The 21,482-nt window shown below is 39.8% G+C and overlaps 1 protein-coding gene across 6 annotated transcripts; it reads right to left on the reverse strand.

Annotated features, from left to right (window-relative positions):
* Positions 1-1,660: 1,660 nt before the first annotated feature.
* On the reverse strand, positions 1,661-18,578 carry CCDC126 (coiled-coil domain containing 126). Of its 6 annotated transcripts, XM_075143570.1 has the most exons (6): positions 18,053-18,104; positions 10,817-10,941; positions 7,812-7,884; positions 6,856-6,988; positions 5,814-6,217; positions 1,661-3,319 (listed from the first exon to the last, which is right to left on the reverse strand). In XM_075143570.1, the coding sequence occupies exons 5-6, from the start codon at positions 6,049-6,051 to the stop codon at positions 3,138-3,140; spliced, it is 420 nt and encodes a 139-aa protein (XP_074999671.1). In that variant the 5' UTR covers positions 6,052-6,217; positions 6,856-6,988; positions 7,812-7,884; positions 10,817-10,941; positions 18,053-18,104; the 3' UTR covers positions 1,661-3,137. The 6 variants fall into 6 exon arrangements, with proteins under 6 accessions (XP_074999671.1, XP_074999669.1, XP_074999673.1 ...); XM_075143568.1 differs by lacking the exon at positions 10,817-10,941 and having other exon boundaries at positions 18,053-18,143; XM_075143572.1 differs by lacking the exon at positions 7,812-7,884.
* Positions 18,579-21,482: the final 2,904 nt, after the last annotated feature.

Genomic DNA, 21,482 nt, shown 5'->3' on the forward strand with positions numbered 1-21,482 from the left:
TGTGCACGTACTGACAAATACTCACCTTGCAACTTTTGTTACACTTGTTTAACAATCCTCAATAACTTTAAGACTTCAGATACCCTTACAAGAAAAAAAAAAAAAGTCACTTTGCATACACACACAAAAACTACTCATGTTTATAGCACAAAGGGACACCACATACTACCACCACCACCTATCAAGGTTTTGGTTGGTACCAATCAAGTACTCAGGGAATAAAAAGCATACATGGATAGATACAAAAACCTATCTTCACATTGTCAGTAGAGACTTGCAGATTCAAATGAAGTTATGTACCTGTCGTCTTCACTCTTAAAGAGTGAAGTCTTCACCACTAAAGATCTAAAGTCTTCGCTGGGTAAAAAACTGGCTGGACGGCCGAGCCCAGAGAGTTGTGGTGAACGGAGTTAAATCCAGTTGGCGGCCGGTCACGAGCGGTGTTCCCCAGGGCTCAGTACTGGGGCCGGTCCTGTTCAATATCTTTATCAATGATCTGGACGAGGGGATCGAGTGCTCCCTCAGTAAGTTTGCAGACGACACCAAGTTGGGCGGGAGTGTTGATCTGCTGGAGGGTAGGAAGGCTCTGCAGAGGGACCTGGACAGGCTGGATCGATGGGCCGAGGCCAACTGTGTGAGGTTCAACAAGGCCAAGTGCCGGGTCCTGCACTTTGGTCACAACAACCCCGTGCAACGCTACAGGCTTGGGGAAGAGTGGCTGGAAAGCTGCCCAGAGGAAAAGGACCTGGGGGTGCTGGTTGACAGCCGGCTGAACATGAGCCGGCAGTGTGCCCAGGTGGTCAAGAAGGCCAACGGCATCCTGGCCTGTATCAGAAATAGTGTGGCCAGCAGGAGTAGGGAGGTGATCGTGCCCCTGTACTCGGCACTGGTGAGGCCGCACCTCGAATCCTGTGTTCAGTTTTGGGCCCCTCACTACAAGAAGGACATGGAGGTGCTGGAGCGTGTCCAGAGGAGGGCAACGAAGCTGGTGAAGGGCCTGGAGCACAAGTCTTATGAGGAGCGGCTGAGGGAACTGGGGTTGTTTAGCCTGGAGGAGAGGAGGCTGAGGGGAGACCTCATCGCGCTCTACAACTACCTGAAAGGAGGTTGTAGCGAGGTGGGTGTTGGTCTCTTCTGCCAAGTAACTAGCGATAGGACAAGAGGAAATGGCCTCAAGTTGCGCCAAGGGAGGTTTAGATTGAACATTAGGAGAAATTTCTTTACTGAAAGAGTGGTCAGGCCTTGGAACAGGCTGCCCAGGGAAGTGGTGGAGTCACCATCCCTGGAGGTATTTAAAAGACGTGTAGATGAGGCCCTTAGGGACATGGTGTAGTGGGCATGGTGTGTTGGGTTGACGGTTGGACACGATGATCTTAGAGGTCTTTTCCAACCTGTATGATTCTATGATTCTATAAAGTCATTTTCTTTTCTTTTCATTTCTTTCTTCCCTCACCTCTAACCTGAGGAAAGTTTCAGGATATTAGGATTTCAAGAGCAAAAGAATTCAGTGATCAAGCAGGAAGAATACCAGATAGACTACTACTAAGCTTCAGAGACATACAATTTTCCAACCCAGAAACACCTAGAGCACATGTAGCGAGAATGACAAGACTGTTAAAAAAAAAAAAAAAAAAACAAACAAACAGGAGCCTTTACAAGCGCAATTAAAAATTTATTTTTCTCTTTCTGCATTGAAATGAGTACATGTTTACACACAATGTGACAGAAAAAAAAAATCATCTTGATGCTAAGGTTGTAAGTGTATTTTTCCTTTGTAACAGTCCAGAATATCAGCAGGGAAATAGAAGAAAAGAAAAAATACATAACTTTTTATAGTATATCATCCAGCACCTCCAGTTTTACTGGTGGGTTTTTTCCCTTAATTGCTTAGACCACCTTTTCCTTAATTGATTAGACCACCCCCAACCACGCCCAAAAACCCACTCACAGCACACTTTTGGCAGAAATCCCTGAACGTACCCTCCCTCCCCCCAAAAACATTCAGTACATTTTAAAAAACAGGCTCAGTGGCACTTTCTTTTTAATATAACTTCAGTAACATTTTGAAATACAGTGCATCCACGCTGCAATTCACTTTGCTGTAAGGCTAACTTAGACATAAGGCAAACATTACCTTAGCTCTCAAATATTCCGTGATAAGACACCCTTAGTACATATATCTCTGTTAAATGCAGAGATGCCTTGTTTCCCTTCATTGCTTTTCCTCCTGATCAAAAAAGCAATTCAGGGAGATGGTGTGCTATACTCATCACAAATTGCAAGGTACTAAAAAGTTAAAAAGAAACAGCAATGAATAAAAATAAACAGTATCCACATATCCAAAACTTATTTCCATCACTTAAATAATTTCATCTGCAATTACAAAATACATACACTTAAATATCTTTGTAAGAAAGAATCATCTAAGATATCACAGATTATGATTTGCTTTTGATAATCTAACTGCCCTAAATCCGGCGTAAAGATATACCTGGACAGTGTTACTACCTAGGATGTTTTCCTATTATAATTAATTTTCTTAAATATACAGTAAATTCTCTCTAGCTATTCAGACAGATAGTGCAAATAAAGACATTCTTTGGGTCACAATTTTAAAATATTATCACCAATGCTATCCTCAATCTAATATCGTTCTAGTAAATGAGTAACAAAATATTGTAAGTATACACATTTTCTAACATCTGTTTAACAATGTGTTTTCCTCAGTTACCTCGGCTTAACGCAGATCACAAAAAATGAATAAGCTACAATACTGCTCACCTATCCAAAAGATATGTTATATTTATACTTAAATAAATATATTTAGAAACCTACCTGTAAGTTCCCCATTGCTTTCCATTTATTGTTATTATCCAATGGCATACTACATCAAATCATGATATCAAAATATCTTTAAGGACAACAAAGATCACTTCAGAAGTACTGCTCAAAGGCAATGAAATAATGCTTTGAGAACCTATGCACATAAGTTAGGCCAACACAGATCCAGCACATTGTATAATAGAATAGTTTACACTTCATTTAGAGTCAACTACTGCTTTGCCCTAGCCAGAGATAAAAAGCTTATCTTAAATATTACCTATCATAGATGTAGCAACGCGAAGTGGCCCGGTTTGCTATCTAATGTTGCTTGCTGGTTTTACACGTTTATTTGAAGTTACTGGCACCTGATTGCTAGTTCCATTAGTGGTATTTGTTGCTGAGCCATTCACAACGATGTAATCAACTTTGTTTTCCAATTTCACGAGGCGTTGTAAGATGTCATCCAGAAGAACAGCAATTGTTCTCTTAAGATCAGCTGAAGATAATGGAAAAAACAAATTAGATCCTATTGTTTACTATATGTGGAAGAGAACTGCTATTTCAACATACTCACATCTTAAAACTTGCTATCTTCTATACTTTTTGGGAAAGAGTGCAGATTAGCAAACAAGCATAGAATTAAATAGCTGCTTGATTTTTCTTTAACATCATTTTCCTTGTTATTTTAGGCAAGGAAGATATCACCATAATAGTGAACTGTGAATGAAGCCAATTAAAAATCTGAGTGTCAGAACAAAACCACTAGTTGGAGCATTAGACTAGTGACTATTCAAATGCAGTATTTCAAATTTCATCCAGACAACAGCACTAGAATACCCAGCTATGTCACCTTTTATGCTTGGACAGCAACAGAATAATTTAAATACTTTCCAACATAAAAAGGTAGTTCTTAAGAGCTTTCCTTTAAATAACAGATCTATCCCACAGAAAAACTGCCATGAGAAAGTATCTTATCACTTCTTAGATAAGCTATAAAGCAGGAAAAAAAATTTCCATGTATTTAGGCCTATATTGATTGAAAAACAAGAGAAAGGACAGTAAAAAAATTCCCATATTCTCGAACACAAAAACAGTAACAGACCTTTCAACAAAAGCTAATTACGCTGTTGTCAATATTCATAACACTATCTTCTCTCCGTTTTGAAAAAAATGAACAACTTACTGGGCTTTACAAGGTGTTAAGATCCCGCCAACACACAAAGACGCAGACACACACAGACTCCCTCTCTCCCTCTCTCTCTTCCCCGCCTACCCTCTCATCAGTTCTTAACTAACCAGAAAAATTGGGGAGGAAAAAAACAGGTATGAAAGTGAAAAAAGAGGAGTAACCCAGATAAAAGTAAAACACTAGTAGTAAATTAAAAAAAAAAATCTCAGGTCAGTCCCTGCCTCTAAAATTAACTAGTTCTTGCTTAGTAATATCATCTTGAGGGGGGGAAAAAAAAAATTTGCTTTACAATTCAAGCCAGAGCAGGGTCTGCTGTCAATGACACGTTGTGGTCATGTACTCTGTAGTATCTCTCTGTGCTCAACAGTCTGAGGGAAGGGATTGTCTACTCAAGTTGTAAGTCTGATGATCAGCATGTAGATCAAGAGTTGACTTAATTTTTTTATTAAACTTCAGACAAAACCTCAGAAGACAAATGTCATTTGGAAATACATTGTAAGACTTATACAGCAGTAGGAAACTGCAAAACAAATTACACAGAAAAGTAATTACACAGTAAAGACAGGAAATCCTTGAAGACAAAAAAAAAGGGGCGGGGGGAAAGGGGAAAGAAAAGAAAAAATAGTCTCTTACTGTGGCAAAAAAGTTAACTTAATGAATGAAAGAAGTAAAGGCTAAGACATTTTGAAACTGTCCTCCTCCTCTTGGGTTGCTTCCTTGTCATCACAGACTTGCCTCCCTGCCCCTGAGCAGCAGCGAAAAGAGTTCAGACACACTTTTGCTGTTTGTATTCTACCAGAGTGCCTATAAAGGGCATCCTACAACTGGTAGAGCCCACGCTTTTAAGGATTCCTTAACAAGGGGATCAAAGTACATTAATATAAATCTTCACATATATATTTTTTTTAAATATTTCTTTTTAAGCCTTGTACTACCCTTATTTTCACAGATACATTTTTTCCTTTATGACAGAGCACAGGTAGTTTCTTCAAACCTAATCCCTAAACTAGAGTTCATTGCAGCCTTCCCTCAAAAGAAGCTACAAGGGACTAAAGAGTTAAAATTATTAAGACATTTTTATAGCTTTGCTAAAAAGATCTCAAATAGTCTCAAAACTATCTTTTCTGTATTTCAGAAGACAGGCACAGGCTCTAGTGAATATATTACCAGTGAATACTGGAAACATATTCATCAAGTTAACAGGTAAATCAGACAGAGAGATACGAGGCAGCAAGTATCAAAGCTCTAGAGACAAGGGACCTTATCTCTAATGGCTACTTCTAAAGCAAGGGGAGATTCTGCTAAATTCATAATTGCCTTGCAGTCTCAAGACTGCAAATTCAACTAGTATGTTGCTTTCCCCTCCTTTTTTACTACTTAAAGAGAAGAAAATTAAAGAAATAAAAGCAGAAAGTTAGCAATGACACACGAGAAGAATCTGGAATGCTGAAGTGACTTAATCTAAAACTTCATCCCCGAATCAAGCATGTGCTTATTCCTCAATAGCTTAAGATTCAGAAAAAGCAAAATGTTGCTGTTAATCCTGTAAGTAACAGTAGTCATACACCTGGAGATATCTAAAAAATTCCCGGAAAACAAAAATTTCATGTCTCAAGCTTGATTTTGCACCACATCTTAATCTTCAACTTCAGTGAATAAACTAAAATCAAATTGGTTAATACAGAGAGGTTTTCCCCTTAAAAAGCAGTATATATTACTTTAAAAAAAAAAAAAGGTGTAACTTCACAGTTTTTAGGAAAAAAAGATACTTGAGTAACTTGTACGTTTTTTTTCCTCTTACCATATCCTGCCATAGAGGCTCCACCACCACCATTCATTAAATTTTTATTTTCTTCTGCCAGTGCTTTGACATATCTTTTACTTAGATCTAGTATCTGTCCACGCAACTCGGCACTGCTTTGGCGTCTTGGATACTGGAAAGTGTAGCGTAACAACATCAAACCCCAAATGATTCCAAAAACTAGTAAAAACATACTCAGTTTCTGGGACATATTTTTTCTTGAAAATGTTAGAAACATTTCTGGTGAAGGCCACAGGTGTGTCTTAATTTCAAGATAAGTAATTGAACTTGGTTTTGTCAAATTATATTACATATTAAACAAAAATAAGATTTCTATGAAGTGAAAAATCTTCTGGCTGGATCATCTTGAATACATCTTCTCTTGTTTTAGTTGGTCTTAATTCCTGAAATTTGTAAAATATCACATGGTTATTCAAAAGTGCTACACTTGTTGAGATCAAGGACAAATACCAGTTTCCAAATGCAGTATTATTGCATAATCTAGCAAACAGTTGTGGATTTATAACTGCCTAGAGGTGCAGTCATCTTTCTATCTCACCTGTTGTTTGCAAGGTTTCCTCTTCTGATTTTTACCAATTTTTATTCTCCAAAAATCCAAACTTCTATGCTTCTACGAATCACCTTAAGTATTTTAAATACCATGATTTGAACGACATTAAACCCAAATGCATTTAAAACAAAATGCAATACCTAGAAGAGACTTGTAAAACACTTATACACAACATTTTGATGAGTTATACATATGTATCTACACACAAGAAAAAGATCTTATGAAATTATTCACTTGATTCTTATTCCTCGCTTAGAAGCAAAGGGCAAATATAAACAGATAAAACGCAGAACAAAGTTTCTTGGTTGGTTAGTTAGTTCGAAGTTGGGCATCATCCGCTTCCGGTTTTGTACAGCATTAAGATTTTTTTTTGTTTTGGTGTCTTGCTAATAAATAAAGAAATAAAACCAAAATGAACTGGCACATTGCACCCACTTCTAGCATTTTACTACCACTTTAAAAAAGTCTTACCATAGCAGCCAATTCTGATCCCTCAATAGATTAAGGCTTCAGGAAAAAAACGAATGGTAGGAAAGCTTCAGCAGTTAAACTGTCTGGACATTTGCTGTTTGAAGCAGTATGAGACAGACATCTTCAGGGAGCTCTGTATTGGGAAAAAAAAAATTTAAACAAAACAAAGTGCAGGACTAGAGAGACCTTCATTTTCACATGGAGTGGTTGAAGTTAAGGGCTTCAAACCACATGCTTTTAAAACAGAAATACATTTTTAAACCTAACTGTTAGGGAAAAACATAGAATCTATTTCCATTTCATTATAAATGCATACATTTGAATGCCCAATAACTGATTTGAACATACTTTACAAAAAAAAAATTGGTAAGAATCTCACTGAAATGTGTCCCTCCTCTTGTGTTATAAGACAGTGACAACAGATGTTCCAGATTTATCATATATGTATATACACATATATTTACATATGTATCATTCTCTTCTTCATTTTTTCTCCTCAAACAAGTTTAATCTTTTCAGTCTCTTTACAGGTGTATACCTCGTATTTCTCATTTTTCAGCCACCTCTGAAACTTTCCAATTATTCAATACTCTTTTGAGAGGGAGTTTCTATTATTTAACATAGTCTGGATAAATTTTACCTAACAGTTATGTTTTCCCTGTTATTCCCTGTTCTTCCCCACATCTTACCTGACACGAGCGCTTTTCAGACTGAAGTTACACATTTAATAGAGTTCCCCACCAGACTTTCTATAGTGGTACTTAGGTCTCTGTTTTTATTAGAATATTGAGACCAAATTTCTTACCCTAAGCACTGATCTAAACTCAACTCCGCCTCCACGGTACTTTTCATTGCCTCTGCTGACCAGTTCAGCTGGCCTTGTGCCGACACACCACGGTCTGCTGCAAACACAAGTGTCACTGCCAGCAGGGCTCCGAGCTGTGCTTGTCACTTACCCTTCACCTTCACTCTTCAGATAGTCCTCTCAGGCCAACATGACTGATTCAAGTGGCAAATTTTCAAAGTGCTCTAAAATCAACATGCATATCTAAATTACTCTGAAAATGATCAACCCAAGGCAGGGGAAATATTAGGACTTGGACATCAAAGTTGCCGTAAAGTAACAAGTTATTCTGTGTAAAATGCGCTATAGTAACTGCTAGTACATAAAATCTTCCTTCTACTGTTGGGAGTACTAATGCAAGTGGCAATCACAAGTCACTGAGTGAGGAATAGCTTACTTCACCTTAACTCTGGGATATGACCGTGCACATGGACAGATGATAGCCAACATGCAACAATTTGAAATCCCCCTGTAAATTCAGTGGGATGTACTTTGTTCAAAGAATGTGCTTATCCCCCAAAAAACTGTTTTTAAGACACAAATTTGTCTTAAGTACATAAAATGAGAGAGAAAACAATCAAAACTTATATTCTACAGTATCAGCACAAATATTTGGAATTGTGTGGTTAAAGATTTCCTGAAACAGACCCTCCGTAAATATGATCTAACCAAAACTTCTTTTCCCTATCTCTTTGCCAAATCCATGGCTCTGCACTCAGACTTTAAAGCATAAACTGCACCTACATCATTATGCATCTACATAATCCCTGAATAGTATCAAATATGATTTTAAAACATTTACATATGAGGTCCAGGAGGAGTAGGGTATTCACATGATGGCTCAGAAGACCAAACAGTATCTCTCAGGGAGAGACCACAAGTTTCAACCCCCATTCCCAAAAGCCTACATTTTATATTATTAAAAAAAAATTCTCTGAAAATAACAGATAGCTCTTGCAGAATTTAAATTAAGTTCCACATTCCACTCTCCACAGATCTCCAGCCATATCTCATTCTGAAGTATTTAAACAATATTACTACAGAGCTTTGGAGTGGAAATAACTCTGCCATCACGCTGTAAATAAGACCACAAGCCAGGGTAAGAGTCCTAGCCAAGAGGAACAGATCGAATAAACTCCCGCCAAGGAGCAGTAGGAATTGCAGACTGGGTCTTTGCCATGTATATTTGATTCACAGTGCACACGCTGACTACTGAAACTAACAGAAATCAAGGACTTAACCTGCTGGGCAAATGGCGTAACACCCAAATACTGACACTGGGCAAAGGAACTGGGAGTAAGGTGTACCAAAATGAAGGGAACTATTTGTACTTGTCACTTTCCCCATGCATTTTTAGAGGCCATTCCCCCTTAATGAATTCCAGTATAATTTCAAAGTTCTGGAGGTTTGGTCTCCTCTTTCTTCCTGAAGCATGCACTTCTAGTGACCCACAACACGCTCCCTGCAAGACCCTTCCAAGATTACGGAGTGTGGAGTAACAAAAAACAAAAAAAAACAAGCAAGCTTATACCCACGTGATTTGCAAGTAGGAAAAAAGGGTATCATCGAGGCAGCAGGTGTACATATTAGGAAGAAAATAGCACAGTAAGTAAGATGGATGGATTGGAATATTCTTTTACCTCTTGTTGCCCTGAAAGGTCAGCAATTCTCTACACGAACATTATAGTTTAACCAAAACTTGTCCTCAGAATGGACCTTTGTTTCCAGTAATCCAGAGGTAATATCCCGTGAGGTAACAGCATACATGTAAGAAGGAACACTGACTCTTGTCATCTTTCTTCTCTCTCATTCTCTCACAGCTCCTCCTTACCCACCACTCCCTGAGCAGGGGAAAAAGGAAGCTGAGGCTTCCTTCTTCACACCGACTTAGCCTGGGTAGGAACCCAGGCTTACCACTCTCCCAATCGCAGCTGAAGGGCTTTTATGGCAAAGGATGTCAAAGCACTGCAGAGAGCAACAGGAAAAAAAGGCAGATCAGAGCTACGCCTTCCTGGAATTCCTACCATCCCTAATCATAGGGACTGAGACAAAAGGAAGAAGACCATGAAGATGAAGGAGTACAGCCAGGACAAAATTTGAAAATCTGAGGAGGGAAAGGAAAAAACAAAAACCAAACCAAATCAAACCAAAAAAACCCCAAACCAAAAAACAAACAAACAAAAACCCCAAAACAAACCAACCCCTCCCTCAAATCCAACAAAAAACCAAACCCAAATCAAACAAAACCCTTGACCTGACTCTGCAGGCAAAATGGCAATCCAAGAATCCATGAAGAAGAGAGTATCTTCCAGATAATCCTTTCAATAGGCAGCCTGAAGTGCTGCCTATTGAAAGTGGTTCAAGTGGCAATTTTTCAAAGTTCTTTAAAATGAACATGCATATCTAAATTATTCTGAAAATGACAAGCCCAAGCCAGGGGCAGCATCAGAACTTGGAACTACAAGCAATTCCTGAACAGAGGATCTGAGACTAGGTTTGCCTTTCACAGACACATAAAGAGTTTGGTTTTCTTCACTGTTGCCACTGCTGGTTGTCTAAGAAATGTATTGCCAAACCCTGCCAATGTGGATTTAACATTGTCCAGTGGTACCACAACAAACACTGACACACATCTGGCAATGAAAGCAATGAACTAAGGCACTCATCCTCTCCAAAATAAAATCATGTCTCTATCCTCTGAGCTGTGTTCCAACATCAGTCATATATAAATTATATTATTGAGTGCATGAAACGAAAGGAACAAAAGCCAAAGAAAAAGCAACAGAAAATCCATTACATGTTCCGTAATAAATCAAAGTTCTAGTATCTCTGATGCTACTTAACTAAAGAGTAGTAGCATCGGACTTCAGCTTCAATACTGACCTTCTCCATGGAAACCAGCCCATACTTACAAAACATCATACTTGAATTTTGTTGCAAAGTCTTCCTCAGATTCTGCCTTACTCATTCCCAGCAAAACCCAGAGATTATATTCACGTACAATACAAAAAATGCAACAGTCTGTAAGGCAAAGGAATGCCTCACACATCCTATGAAACAATCTCAGGTTATCATGAAAACAAGGCATACCCAAATCCTTAAAAGGTTACAACGCACCTTACAGCACTGTCAGTTCTGCTAGTCAGTCAGCTCATGAAAGACCGGTACATATTCATCATCATTTTTCTAGTCTGTCCAAGAGATCCCAGCCTTCCTAAACCACTAGAAGTGGTTATTGGCATCTGCAGGGCAAATTTAAAACTGTGCTTCAGAGATGGTGTGTACCTTCTAGTTTTGAAAAATGTACAGGACAGATGAAGATGATTATTTCTAAGAGAAAAAGAAAGCTGCAGAGGCCCATCAGGTATTTTTGGTAATTATTAGTAACCAGCTTTAGCAAAATAACCGAGTCAATAAGAGGTGAAGAATAGAGAAAACTGAAGCCTGAGAATCCCATTCCCTTCAAGGATCAAAAAGACTTTAAGGATAAAGCCAAGAAAAATGCACTGAAAATAGTATTGTTAACATACAGTCCAATAAAGTCACCTCCTTGGTTATATATTTTGAAAGATAGAATGCCAAATACTGAGGCAGCAGTTCCTCAGTGATACTCTAGAGACCTATATAGGTCTCTAATGAACTAAATATATTAAGACAGTAGCCTTGATAAATGGGAATTTTTACTCCATCTATTACTTACTACCATAATACTTATCTGTTCCTCACTGCCAAATTACAATCAACAACATGACACAGTGAATTCAAAAGCAAGTCTGGCTTTGCGACCAATTATTATTATTAACTGTATAAACACAAGAAGTGATTTCTCAAGACAGAGATTAAAAAAAAAAATAAAATGCTAGATATAATTATAGGAGATTGCATCCAACTACAAACATAGGAAGGGGCGAAAAAATCTTGTAACAGAACAGACAGCAGACAGAAATTAGGGCAGTACAAATAAAAGCTGACACTAATAATTACTATAAAATAATTGTACAGTACAAAATTAGAATTTATTACAATCTCAGTGGGAGCGTAACAAGTTTATGAAATTATTAAGGATTTAAAATTAACATACTAAAACTATGTCTATATGAGAAATTTCTATTAAATTCATGGCAGCAAACATCTCCCAGTACAGTGAAGGTACTATATTAGTAAACAATAAGCTGTGCTGTAAACAGGCATGATGATACTTCATTGCAATAGCCAATGAACATTTCAGGAAGACAAAAATCACAAGGCATTACACAATACCAGGAAATATTTCCACAGTTCTATCAGCTCGAGCCTGTTAGTTTTCTTTTTTGCATCTATTTAGAGTGTGCTTCCCCCAGCCCATTTACCTCTGTGACCTCCAAAACTTCTGTTTTCTGATTTTCCAACAGAAAACTTTGAGCATCACGGTCACTCAGCTGACAGACATCGCACTGACCATTCTGAGAGCAGACAGGCTAGTTCTACATTATTTGGAAACCTATCAGCACAGTCGCTGTGCAGCAATGAAAATGGGAAGTCTAAAGAATGACTGACACACACAAAAAAAGCATAGAACGTATTAACTGATCAATTAATCTTTGAAGACAGGAACAATGAAATAAGCACCTAGAAGCCCAAAAGCTACGTGATGAGCCTTTGTGGAAGAGCAAAAATGATGTTTGCGTTCTGGTAATTTGCAGTCTTAGATGGCTATCGGTTTGGCAGGAGAAAAATCTGCACCAGGTGCAGCTGACAAACAGGTGCCCAAAGAAGTTAAGTATATCCTGTTACACAGGACCATGATTCCTGGCAATACACAGAAACTTCAGTTCTCCATTCCTACACGAAACACAAATTCCCTTTAACAAATCATCTTATCCACATCATTCATATTTAAAACTGGTGCCCAAGGAAGAATCACATTCCTCATATTTTTAAGAGGACATGAGTTCTTGAAAAGATGCCAATAAAACCATTTTCCTGTACTGGCACATCCGTACTGGTGACTTTTGCAGACCAACACTGCCCTTTGGTTTCCAGGTTCACTCAGACAGCTGCATAGATCATAAAAGAACAGAATATTCTAGTCGGAAGCAAATAATTAACAGCAATGTGTGTCCCCAGACAAGCAAAACCATGTTTGAGCTGTCTTCTGACATGATCAACTCTCAGCACATTAAGTATTCCTATTATGGTTGCTGTAAAATTTGGTCAACAGAAAAATGTCACCAGCAGAGAGGGAAAAGAGAAGGATACCCTATTGACAAAACCTCAGCAATGCCTGACACAACAGAGCCTATCAAATTGTAATACCTGTGTGCTGATGAGACTCTTTCGAGACTGCATCATAGATCAGTCGACAGAAGAAAGAATTACTATTAATACCTGCTAGGCTCAAGTGAAAAGAACAGCACTATACAACACACTGCAATCTTCAGAATAGGTAAGAAGGCATATTTCTGGCAAAAAAAAAAAAAAAGGCTGCCCTATCAGTATGACGGCTGCTGGACTGCAGGTTTTAGCAGTTCTGTACCACTTTTGGAAAGCACTGCCAAAGGAGTTTGCCTAGTGCTTGGTGTCTTTTCCAGGACATCTATCTTTATACCTTCTCCCACAGCATATGTTCCTTCATTCCCTGCCTCCGCATGCCCTAGACTTGCAATTACCAAGGAACACTGAAAAAAATAAATTATCCCTTTGCCTTATTGCTACCTGTCTTTCAGGGAATACCTTTAATGGATATTCCAAGTGAAATCATAGAAAGTCATTAGGTTTAAGGGAATAGCAAAAATGGGTAAGTAATTACCAAGAATACCTATTCTTCTACAGTGCTGCAACAAAGAACGAAGACAATCTCCTTGTGTGCTCCCACCAGTCCGTGTCTCTCAATGCAGCCAAAAGATATCTGGGCCAACGAAAGTCACAGCTCACCAAGCAGACAGATACTGTCACTGCTGACGAGCTGCTGGGACTACCTCAAACATATCTTAAACCAGGAACAGTTTTACCTCCTACAGGCTTCTAAGAACAGCACGCAACCAATTTGTTTTGTAGCTGGACTTTGAGTTGAAAGCAAAAACGTATTGCTTTATACTTGAAAATCCACGCATCAAGTTTACAGTGGCTCTGGTATAAAATCATCTGAGTGCCCAAACATTAGGCGTTTTGTATGTCAATATTTTAGAAATGGTGACTTGTTTCTATTTTGAATGTAGTCCTATTTGCATTGTTTTTATTTTACACTTTCTGCCAACAATTGTTTTTATTTTGCATTACATCTAAGGAGTCTGCTTAAGTACTTTTTGGTACCTTAAAGTATCCTGGCTTTTTTTCAGCGCCTCCCCCCTTTATTTTGCCTACTACTGTCAGCGAATGCTTTTAAAATAAACCAACTATTTAAAAACAGAAATTCTTTGTTCCTTGCCTGTGGGCAGTCAGCCAAGATTCAAGATTTTGAGAGGGGAAATGACTTGGCAAGGGTTGTGAAGAAAATTAAAGCAAGCAGATATCAATGGGGACAGTATATTATACTTGCTGAAGTTCCCCTCCTCCAACTGGGTCCATCTGGGCCTCAAAACGTTTCTATATCTTTGTATCAGCGTCTCAAAAAAAAAAAAAAAAAATCATCTCAGCTTCATTCCGTCTGGGACACTTTTCTTTATTTTTTCTTTATGCTTTATTGCTGCCGTTCAGGACACAGTAGGATCCTTGCTCCTAAGAACCACAGTTATGACAGAGCATGAGGTACCTTCTTAGCTTCTCATTTCTCAGTAAGATTGCCACAATTTTTTCATTGCCGTTGAACACTAGGCTATGACAAGTACTCCCTTGCAAAGTCCTAACTAGTACCTCTACTCCCTTGTGAAATTTCACAGCTGTGTTTGCATTACACTTTCCAAAGCCCCCGGGACTCCAAAACTTCCTTCTGAGATGATAATGTTTGGCTAATTTTAGCTAGTTTTACAGAGAGCCATACCTCAAGATCATGAATGTAGGCTACTGAAAAGAAAGGGATTTTCACTGAACATTTTAAAGAGAACTAAAAGCAAGGGGGGTATCATTAAAGAGAACTAAAAGGGGAGAGGAGGAGGAGTCAGCTAACAAAGTGATGGCTGCAATGGTGGAGAGATTGCCACTGCAGAACTGGTCATACATGTACACAAAGTGCAGCATCCACACAAACACTATTCCTGCAGAACAGTAACTTTTTTGTTACTTTTTTGGGCTTGTACCACTGGGGAGAGAGGAAGAATTTAACTTGCCTGGTTTTGTTTCAAGAAACCTGCAGAATTCAAACTTGAGTTATGGATGTGTGCAACGTGTCCACCAAAAGTACATTTCAGTGGTAAAACTACAATACAGACCGGGCCTCAGATTCACACTCCCTCGCAGAAGGCTGATCCAGTTGAAGATTTTAGAAAAATAACACTGGAGGCAATGTTGAAGACAGAAGTTCTTTTCTTCTACATCTTTTATTATCTCTAGATTGACTTGCTGGTTTATCTTAGCATAGCAAGGGTTATGACAGACAGTAGTTAACCATAGCACCACAGTGGTGTGCACTGCAAAATATTTTATTGTTAAAATTAAGTAGAAGGTACCCAGAAATATAACTGGATTATTTATATCATGGTAGCCTCTTACTTCTTCATTATTACTGAAGAGACCAATTTCAGTGGAATAAGTTTTAAGTCCTTCTGTCTAGGCCTCTAGTCTAGGCCCTGTTTTACATAGGCAAAGTACCATTTAGTGCTGAGCAATCCAAAATTAATCTTTTAAATTACACAGGCAAATGATAATATAAATAATTTTTTGCAAAGTTGACCATCATAAAAGAAAATTTAGGAGACTATTACTAATGCTCAGTTGAGGAAACCCAGCCCACCTAATGGTACAAGTTTTCAGTCACAGATGAAAGAGCTTGTCAAATAACAAATACCATATAAAGTACATTTTAGCAGTAAATTTGTACCAGCACAAAACATGTTCATTTGAATGACTGAGCTCCACAGATTTTTGACAGCTACTGGAAACAATTTAATGGCTATTTTTGACACTTCCTAGTCTTCAGATATGTTGACTACACAGCTGACAATTTAACCTGACAGGATGCATTTATCCTACTTACAGTTTGGGCAAGATGCAAGAACTAGTGCCCTTAACTATTCTTGGAAAAGGTACAAGTGATCATGAACTCCAGGGGAAATATTTTACTTTTAGCAGTTAAATGATATCCAATCCCCAAGCTAAATCACAATACTTGATTAGCTGATACCAATGCCCCCTTCAAGAAGCTAAAAGGCAAAGGGAGTCTCTAAAAGCAGAGTCTCTAAAAGCTTTTTAAAAAAAAAAAAAAAGGAATTAGCTTTATTTCTGCCTGTAAAAGCTTTAGGAAAAAGACCTATTTACTAGACCAAAGGAATTCCAGCATAATTGCTTAATCCTCTGGAGTTCTCAAGTACCTGAAATGAATTATTAAACAATTATATATTGTAACACATAAAATAACAAAAAAAGGCCAGAATAATTTAGGCTTTATACACATGGGTATCTCCAGCAGTCAAAACGGGAATAAAGGTAGCAATAAATCTCCACATTTGATCTAAAACTGCAATTGCTCCACTTCTGACACTAGAACAAGATGCTACTTACAACTGTTATCATCTTCATATTGTCTCCTTTCTTTGATATTCTCATGAGAGTGAAACAGCAAATCATGACATTTGCTCCAAAATAAACACTACATTACAATTAGAACAAATCACATGCATGCTTAGCTATTATTTTCAGCATGTTCATATTCTGAAGGTTCTGTTAAAAAAAAAAGTCACAATTCCTACAAAGCTCACTTTTCACAGTGAAAAACTGCCCCCCCCCAATGCACCCACTAAGGGGACAAAACAACAACAAAAAACCAAAACAACAACAAAAAACCCCCCGTTGTTAACCTGATGTAAACTGCACATCAAACTGAAAGAAACTCCACATCATGTCGTAGGACAGAACAAAAATTCTCTCTGCTTTGCTTTGTGGCACACAAACACAGAAATTACACTCCATTCTAGCTGTCAGTATCTTTTAGATTACAAGATAGACAAAAGAGAATTTATAGGATGGTACCATCTTAGATTAGGAAACTGAAAAGAAAGTTTATTAATAATGAATGGTTAACAGAGCTACAGAAATAAGATAGAGGTAATAGTATGTTATAAATATTTACAGAAATAAATTTAATGGAAGATTAAAAATGTAGTTAAAATATCATCAGATGTTGCATATAAAAGCAATTTTATTATATTGTAAGAAGGAAGCATTACTCCACAACTCTTGCTGTCAGGAAGTTTCATATTTTATAATCTCCTAAAATTAAAACAAATGTTTTGCCCTTTTTTTTTTTTTTTGCCAACTTGTTAGTGCCAGAAGATCACTTAACCTAACATTACTAAGGATCCTGCCTTTGCTTGAGTATGGATTAAACAAACACTTTTTTCTTCCTTCTAAATTCCATCACATCATTGCAAGCATGCTTTGCCTCTTTGAGAGTTAGGTCCTTACAGCACAGGAAAGACATCAATCTTGCAGAGTCACTGCAGTCATGGTTTATGACAGAAAGGCCACTGCAAATGAGGAAGGAAACCAGAAAACCCTTGTTTCCTTCACTGCTTCCTCACCACCCAAGGACATTGCATCACAGCCCTGGAACACGGTTATCCAGCCGAAGGGAACGTTTAGCCACGGCGGGCGGCAGAACACACCGCGCCCCAGCACCTGTAAGAGGGGCCTGCAATAACACCGCCACCAGCCACCAGAAAGACCCGCGCTGCCACCGATAACCAGAGCTTGCAGGGCGGGAAAGGAGACCGACCTGCAGGCAGCACCGAGCACTCACGCAGCCCAGCAGCACGACCCACTGCCGAAGGACAAAGGGGGGGAAGGAGGGAAAGCTGACAGCTGCACAAACGCCGGCGGGGAGGCAAAACATGGCCGAAGCCAGAAGATAAACCCGTCCCGAAGCAGGGGGCAAGCCTGAGGGGGAGAACAAGACGGGGCGCTCAGGCGAGGTGAAAACCTGGGTTTGCCTGGCAGCCGCAGCTGCCACCCGGCTCCCCCCCTCGCCACCCCTCCGCCGAGCCTAGCGCTTCGGCCCCCCCCGGCGGGGCCGCCCCGTCTGCCCACAGGGACTGCCGGGCCTCCGCGACCCTAACGCCGCCCCCACTCAGCTGGAGGCCCTTCCTCGCCCCTTCCCCAGCCAAGGGCACAGCTCTTCCACACCCCGCTCCGATGTGCCGCCCGGCACGGCGCCTGAGGAGGACAAGGCGGCCCCTGGACGGGGCAGCCCCTTGGCGAACCCCCCCGGCAACCCCGCGCTACCTCCGCTCCCGGCCCACACCCGTCTGACAGGCGCCGCTCGCTCCGCTTCCGCCCGCCTCGCGACACGACGCGCCACCTGAGACCCCGCCCCTTCTCCCCCCCAACCCGTCCCGCTCAAGAAGGCTGCCGCAACACCACCCCCCCCCCCGCACTGCCTGCGGCGCATGCGTGGCCGGGCGCCTGCCCCCTTCCCGCCTCCTCGCCCGTTGGGGGCGGCGCGCGGGAGAGGCGGGAGCGTGAGGAACGGTGGCCACGGCCCGTGACTGCTCCTGCCCCGGCCTCTGCGGGCGCGGGGCCTCGCTCGGGGCGAGGAGGCCTGGCCGCAGGGCCCTTGGGCGCAGAACCGCCGCCGGGCCGGCGGGGAGAGCCGCAGCGCGTTGTCGGGGAGCGAGGCAGGCAGGGGGGCGAGAGGGCAATACATAATTGCAGGCCTAGCAATGGAAACACTTACTGTCGGGCTCCAAATAGGAACCCCCGGGGAAGCTGGAGAGCTGTGTGGCTGTCGATTCCCATTGACGTAAAGATTACCTCCAGAAGTACAAACCGGGAAAGGTGTCGTTTCTGCCCTCTAACGGCGTAAGTTAATTTTGACGGTGGCCTCAGAAATGAGTTCTGTCCCTTAGGTCCGGTGCAGGGACAGTTTGCCCTTATCCGTACTCTCGTTCTTGTAACCCGCAGCTGCGCAAGCTGGACTGTTCGTGGCTTGGACAGTACTTAAACTCCCCCCGTGATAGTCACGTAAATAAAATCCGTTGTGGGTATAGGACTGTGCTAGCAAGTTACCTCAGGCTCTTCCTGCAAGGTGATATCTAAAGGAAATTGGTATCAGTTAACTAAAGGTGAACGTAAGGGCACATTCAACAGCTGCAGTGTTGCAGCTGCAGGAGTATCTGTTGTTTACCCCAACTTTATCCCTTCACATTGTTCCTACCTAGACAAGCTGAGGTACTGGTTACAGGCCAGATGTTGCAGGTGGGGTGTAGGGGAAGGTTCTGTTTGCAACATTGCATCCTCTGTAAAATAAACACAGTTACAGCAAGTGTTGTCCTGGCAGCTTGCTGACCCCACCACCGCTCCACCTCCCCATTGGTACCCCCGCACCTGCACTGTACTGCAGCTTTCCCTCCCTTCCAGTGTGTGTCAGAGGCTACCTGGCTCCTCTCTGGTTTTCAACCTTTTACTTCTGCGTGGATTAGATGCAGGAAAATTCAGCATTTAAATCCGTTGCTCTAATAGAAAAAGGGATATTGATACATCAGAGGGGTTAGTGGCTTAGACCTAAGTAGATAGACAAAACTATTGGCAGGTGGTATCATGTCAGTCGGTGAATCAGTTGCATACAAAACTTTCCTAATGTCAACTAGTTCTCAGTCCCTTATTTCGGAGTCTTGCGAAACATATTTTGGAAAAGTTGGTTGTTTCTTTTCTTGTTGGTCAGGAAAATATTGGTGTTCACCTGAGAATTAATTTAAATTTGAGAAAATTAGGCAATTGTTGAACTGAATAGAAGGACGTATTCCCACAGAGAATTCAGAAGAAGCTGCATTAAAGGAATGATGTATTTATTTGATTATGCAATCCATCCCATGGACAAAATTCTTTCACTAAACTATACAAAAAAATAAAAACTATAAGTAAGCTATTGAGTGAACAGATTGACTGTATATTGTGCAGCACCAATAAAATTGTTGCTAGAAGTATTTTCCAAAGCAGAATCACCTCATGAGTTTCTGTGGGTATTTTCTCCTGAAGATTTCCTCTTGAAAAGATCAACACCAGACGGTCTAAAATGGACTTCACATAACAAACGTACTGTAGCTATTTACTGCCATTTATTACTGTACTATTTGCTCAGTGATTAATCCTTTATTTTCACAGACATGCAGTGAACAGCTGTAATGTCTTTGCAAATATAATCTATATGGTATTTAGAGCTTACTAGGGAGAGAAAGGGAAATCTGTCACTGGTGTAATCACAGGGAGATTTGCTTGTGGAGGTCACAAAATTGTATTAAGAAATCTGTCTCCATTATAAACATACCCTCTATTGACACAAACTCTCAAACATTAATAACGTTCTTAATTCCTATTGCCTGAAGGCCTCATGTATTTGGTCATCTTTCATGAACATGTATCTCACAATATTATGTGATACTTTTTCGCCTTATCCAAGATGTGTGGTAAAAACTATATCACAAGATAATATCAAGCACCTTGTTTCTCCTCAGTGACATATGAAAATAAAATCTTAACAGTGTTTACATGGTCCTCATATTTGTGGATAATAATATTCTCAGGATCATTTCAAGGAATAGATAAAAGCCCATGATTGCAGGAATAAAATCTTGCTATACTGCAGCATCCTGTATTATTTTTCAAAATCCAAAGAAGCAAGAATAGGTTGGTGCTCCAATGTTATCTTTGTTCCTTTCCCTTGCCATTCACTACCTGTCCTTCTGACATTAATTTGCATAGCTATTGCTCTGTCCTTTTCAAATATGTGTTAAGAATTTTCTGTTTCATGATATGTTTAAATTGCTTAATGGTAATGGCTGGAGAACAGCACTCTGATGAATACGCTTTGTGATTAGTATACCTGCTGCCTTCTTACTTAACCGATTAATCCTCTAATCTGTATATGTAGACAAGAATATATGCAACCTTATACTTTCCTTACTGCCACTCCTATTTTTCTCTCTTTTTGATCCCTTACCAGTAGTTTATACCCTTTCACTTTAGGGAATGGGCCTGATCTGGGCCCATCCTTCCCCCCAAAGTGCATTTATTTCCCCAAATTGTGAATACTCTATACTTACTACTGCATTAAAGCGAACAGTGTATTACAACAGTATATTAATATTGCTTGAAAAAACTCCATAAGGCATGCTTGAAGTGCATGTAATTATGTTAGTGTACCCTTTAGGCCACCTCTAGCTGTTTTATGTTTGAACCATCTTCCATTTAGCAGAGAGGCTCCCAAAGACACAGATCAACTTTGCAGTCTTACCAACTAATCAATCGTGAAAGTTGAAATGTAATATCAAATAATTATTGTCTTTATACTCCAGGAAACTACGGTGAAGTTATTGTAGAGAACAATGAAGGCAGAAGAGTTATAGAAAAAATGGTGAAGAGAGCTTGTAGTTTTCAATTTAAAATGTAAACTTGATTAGACTTTTTAAAAATAGGTATTTGTATCAGTAACTGCCATTTTTATTTTAAGTTTAATTGCCAGAGCATTTTATGATCACAGCAATGAAAAAAATCCTGGTGGAATAATGCAAACATCTTGAACATGTGCATTAGTATTAGTATAACTCTCAGGACTTGCAATTTCAATCTGGGTTATAGCTAGATCTTATATACGTACATGTTAACAAAAAGTATATTCCTGTCCTGTGTTCTCCTGACCTTTTCCCTCCCTCCCCTG

This window comes from Calonectris borealis, chromosome 2 (genome assembly GCF_964195595.1).
Source record: "Calonectris borealis chromosome 2, bCalBor7.hap1.2, whole genome shotgun sequence".
In the NCBI taxonomy this organism is placed as follows: Eukaryota; Metazoa; Chordata; class Aves; order Procellariiformes; family Procellariidae; genus Calonectris; species Calonectris borealis.

Excerpts from the sequence above, each read along its gene's own strand:
- CCDC126 (XM_075143573.1), bottom strand. The coding sequence starts at position 6,051 with ATGTTTCTAACATTTTCAAGAAAAAATATGTCCCAGAAACTGAGTATG. Across the intron at positions 3,320-5,813 it reads AGCCTCTATGGCAGGATATG|CTGATCTTAAGAGAACAATT; the intron begins GTAAGAGGAAAA and ends CATTATCTTCAG.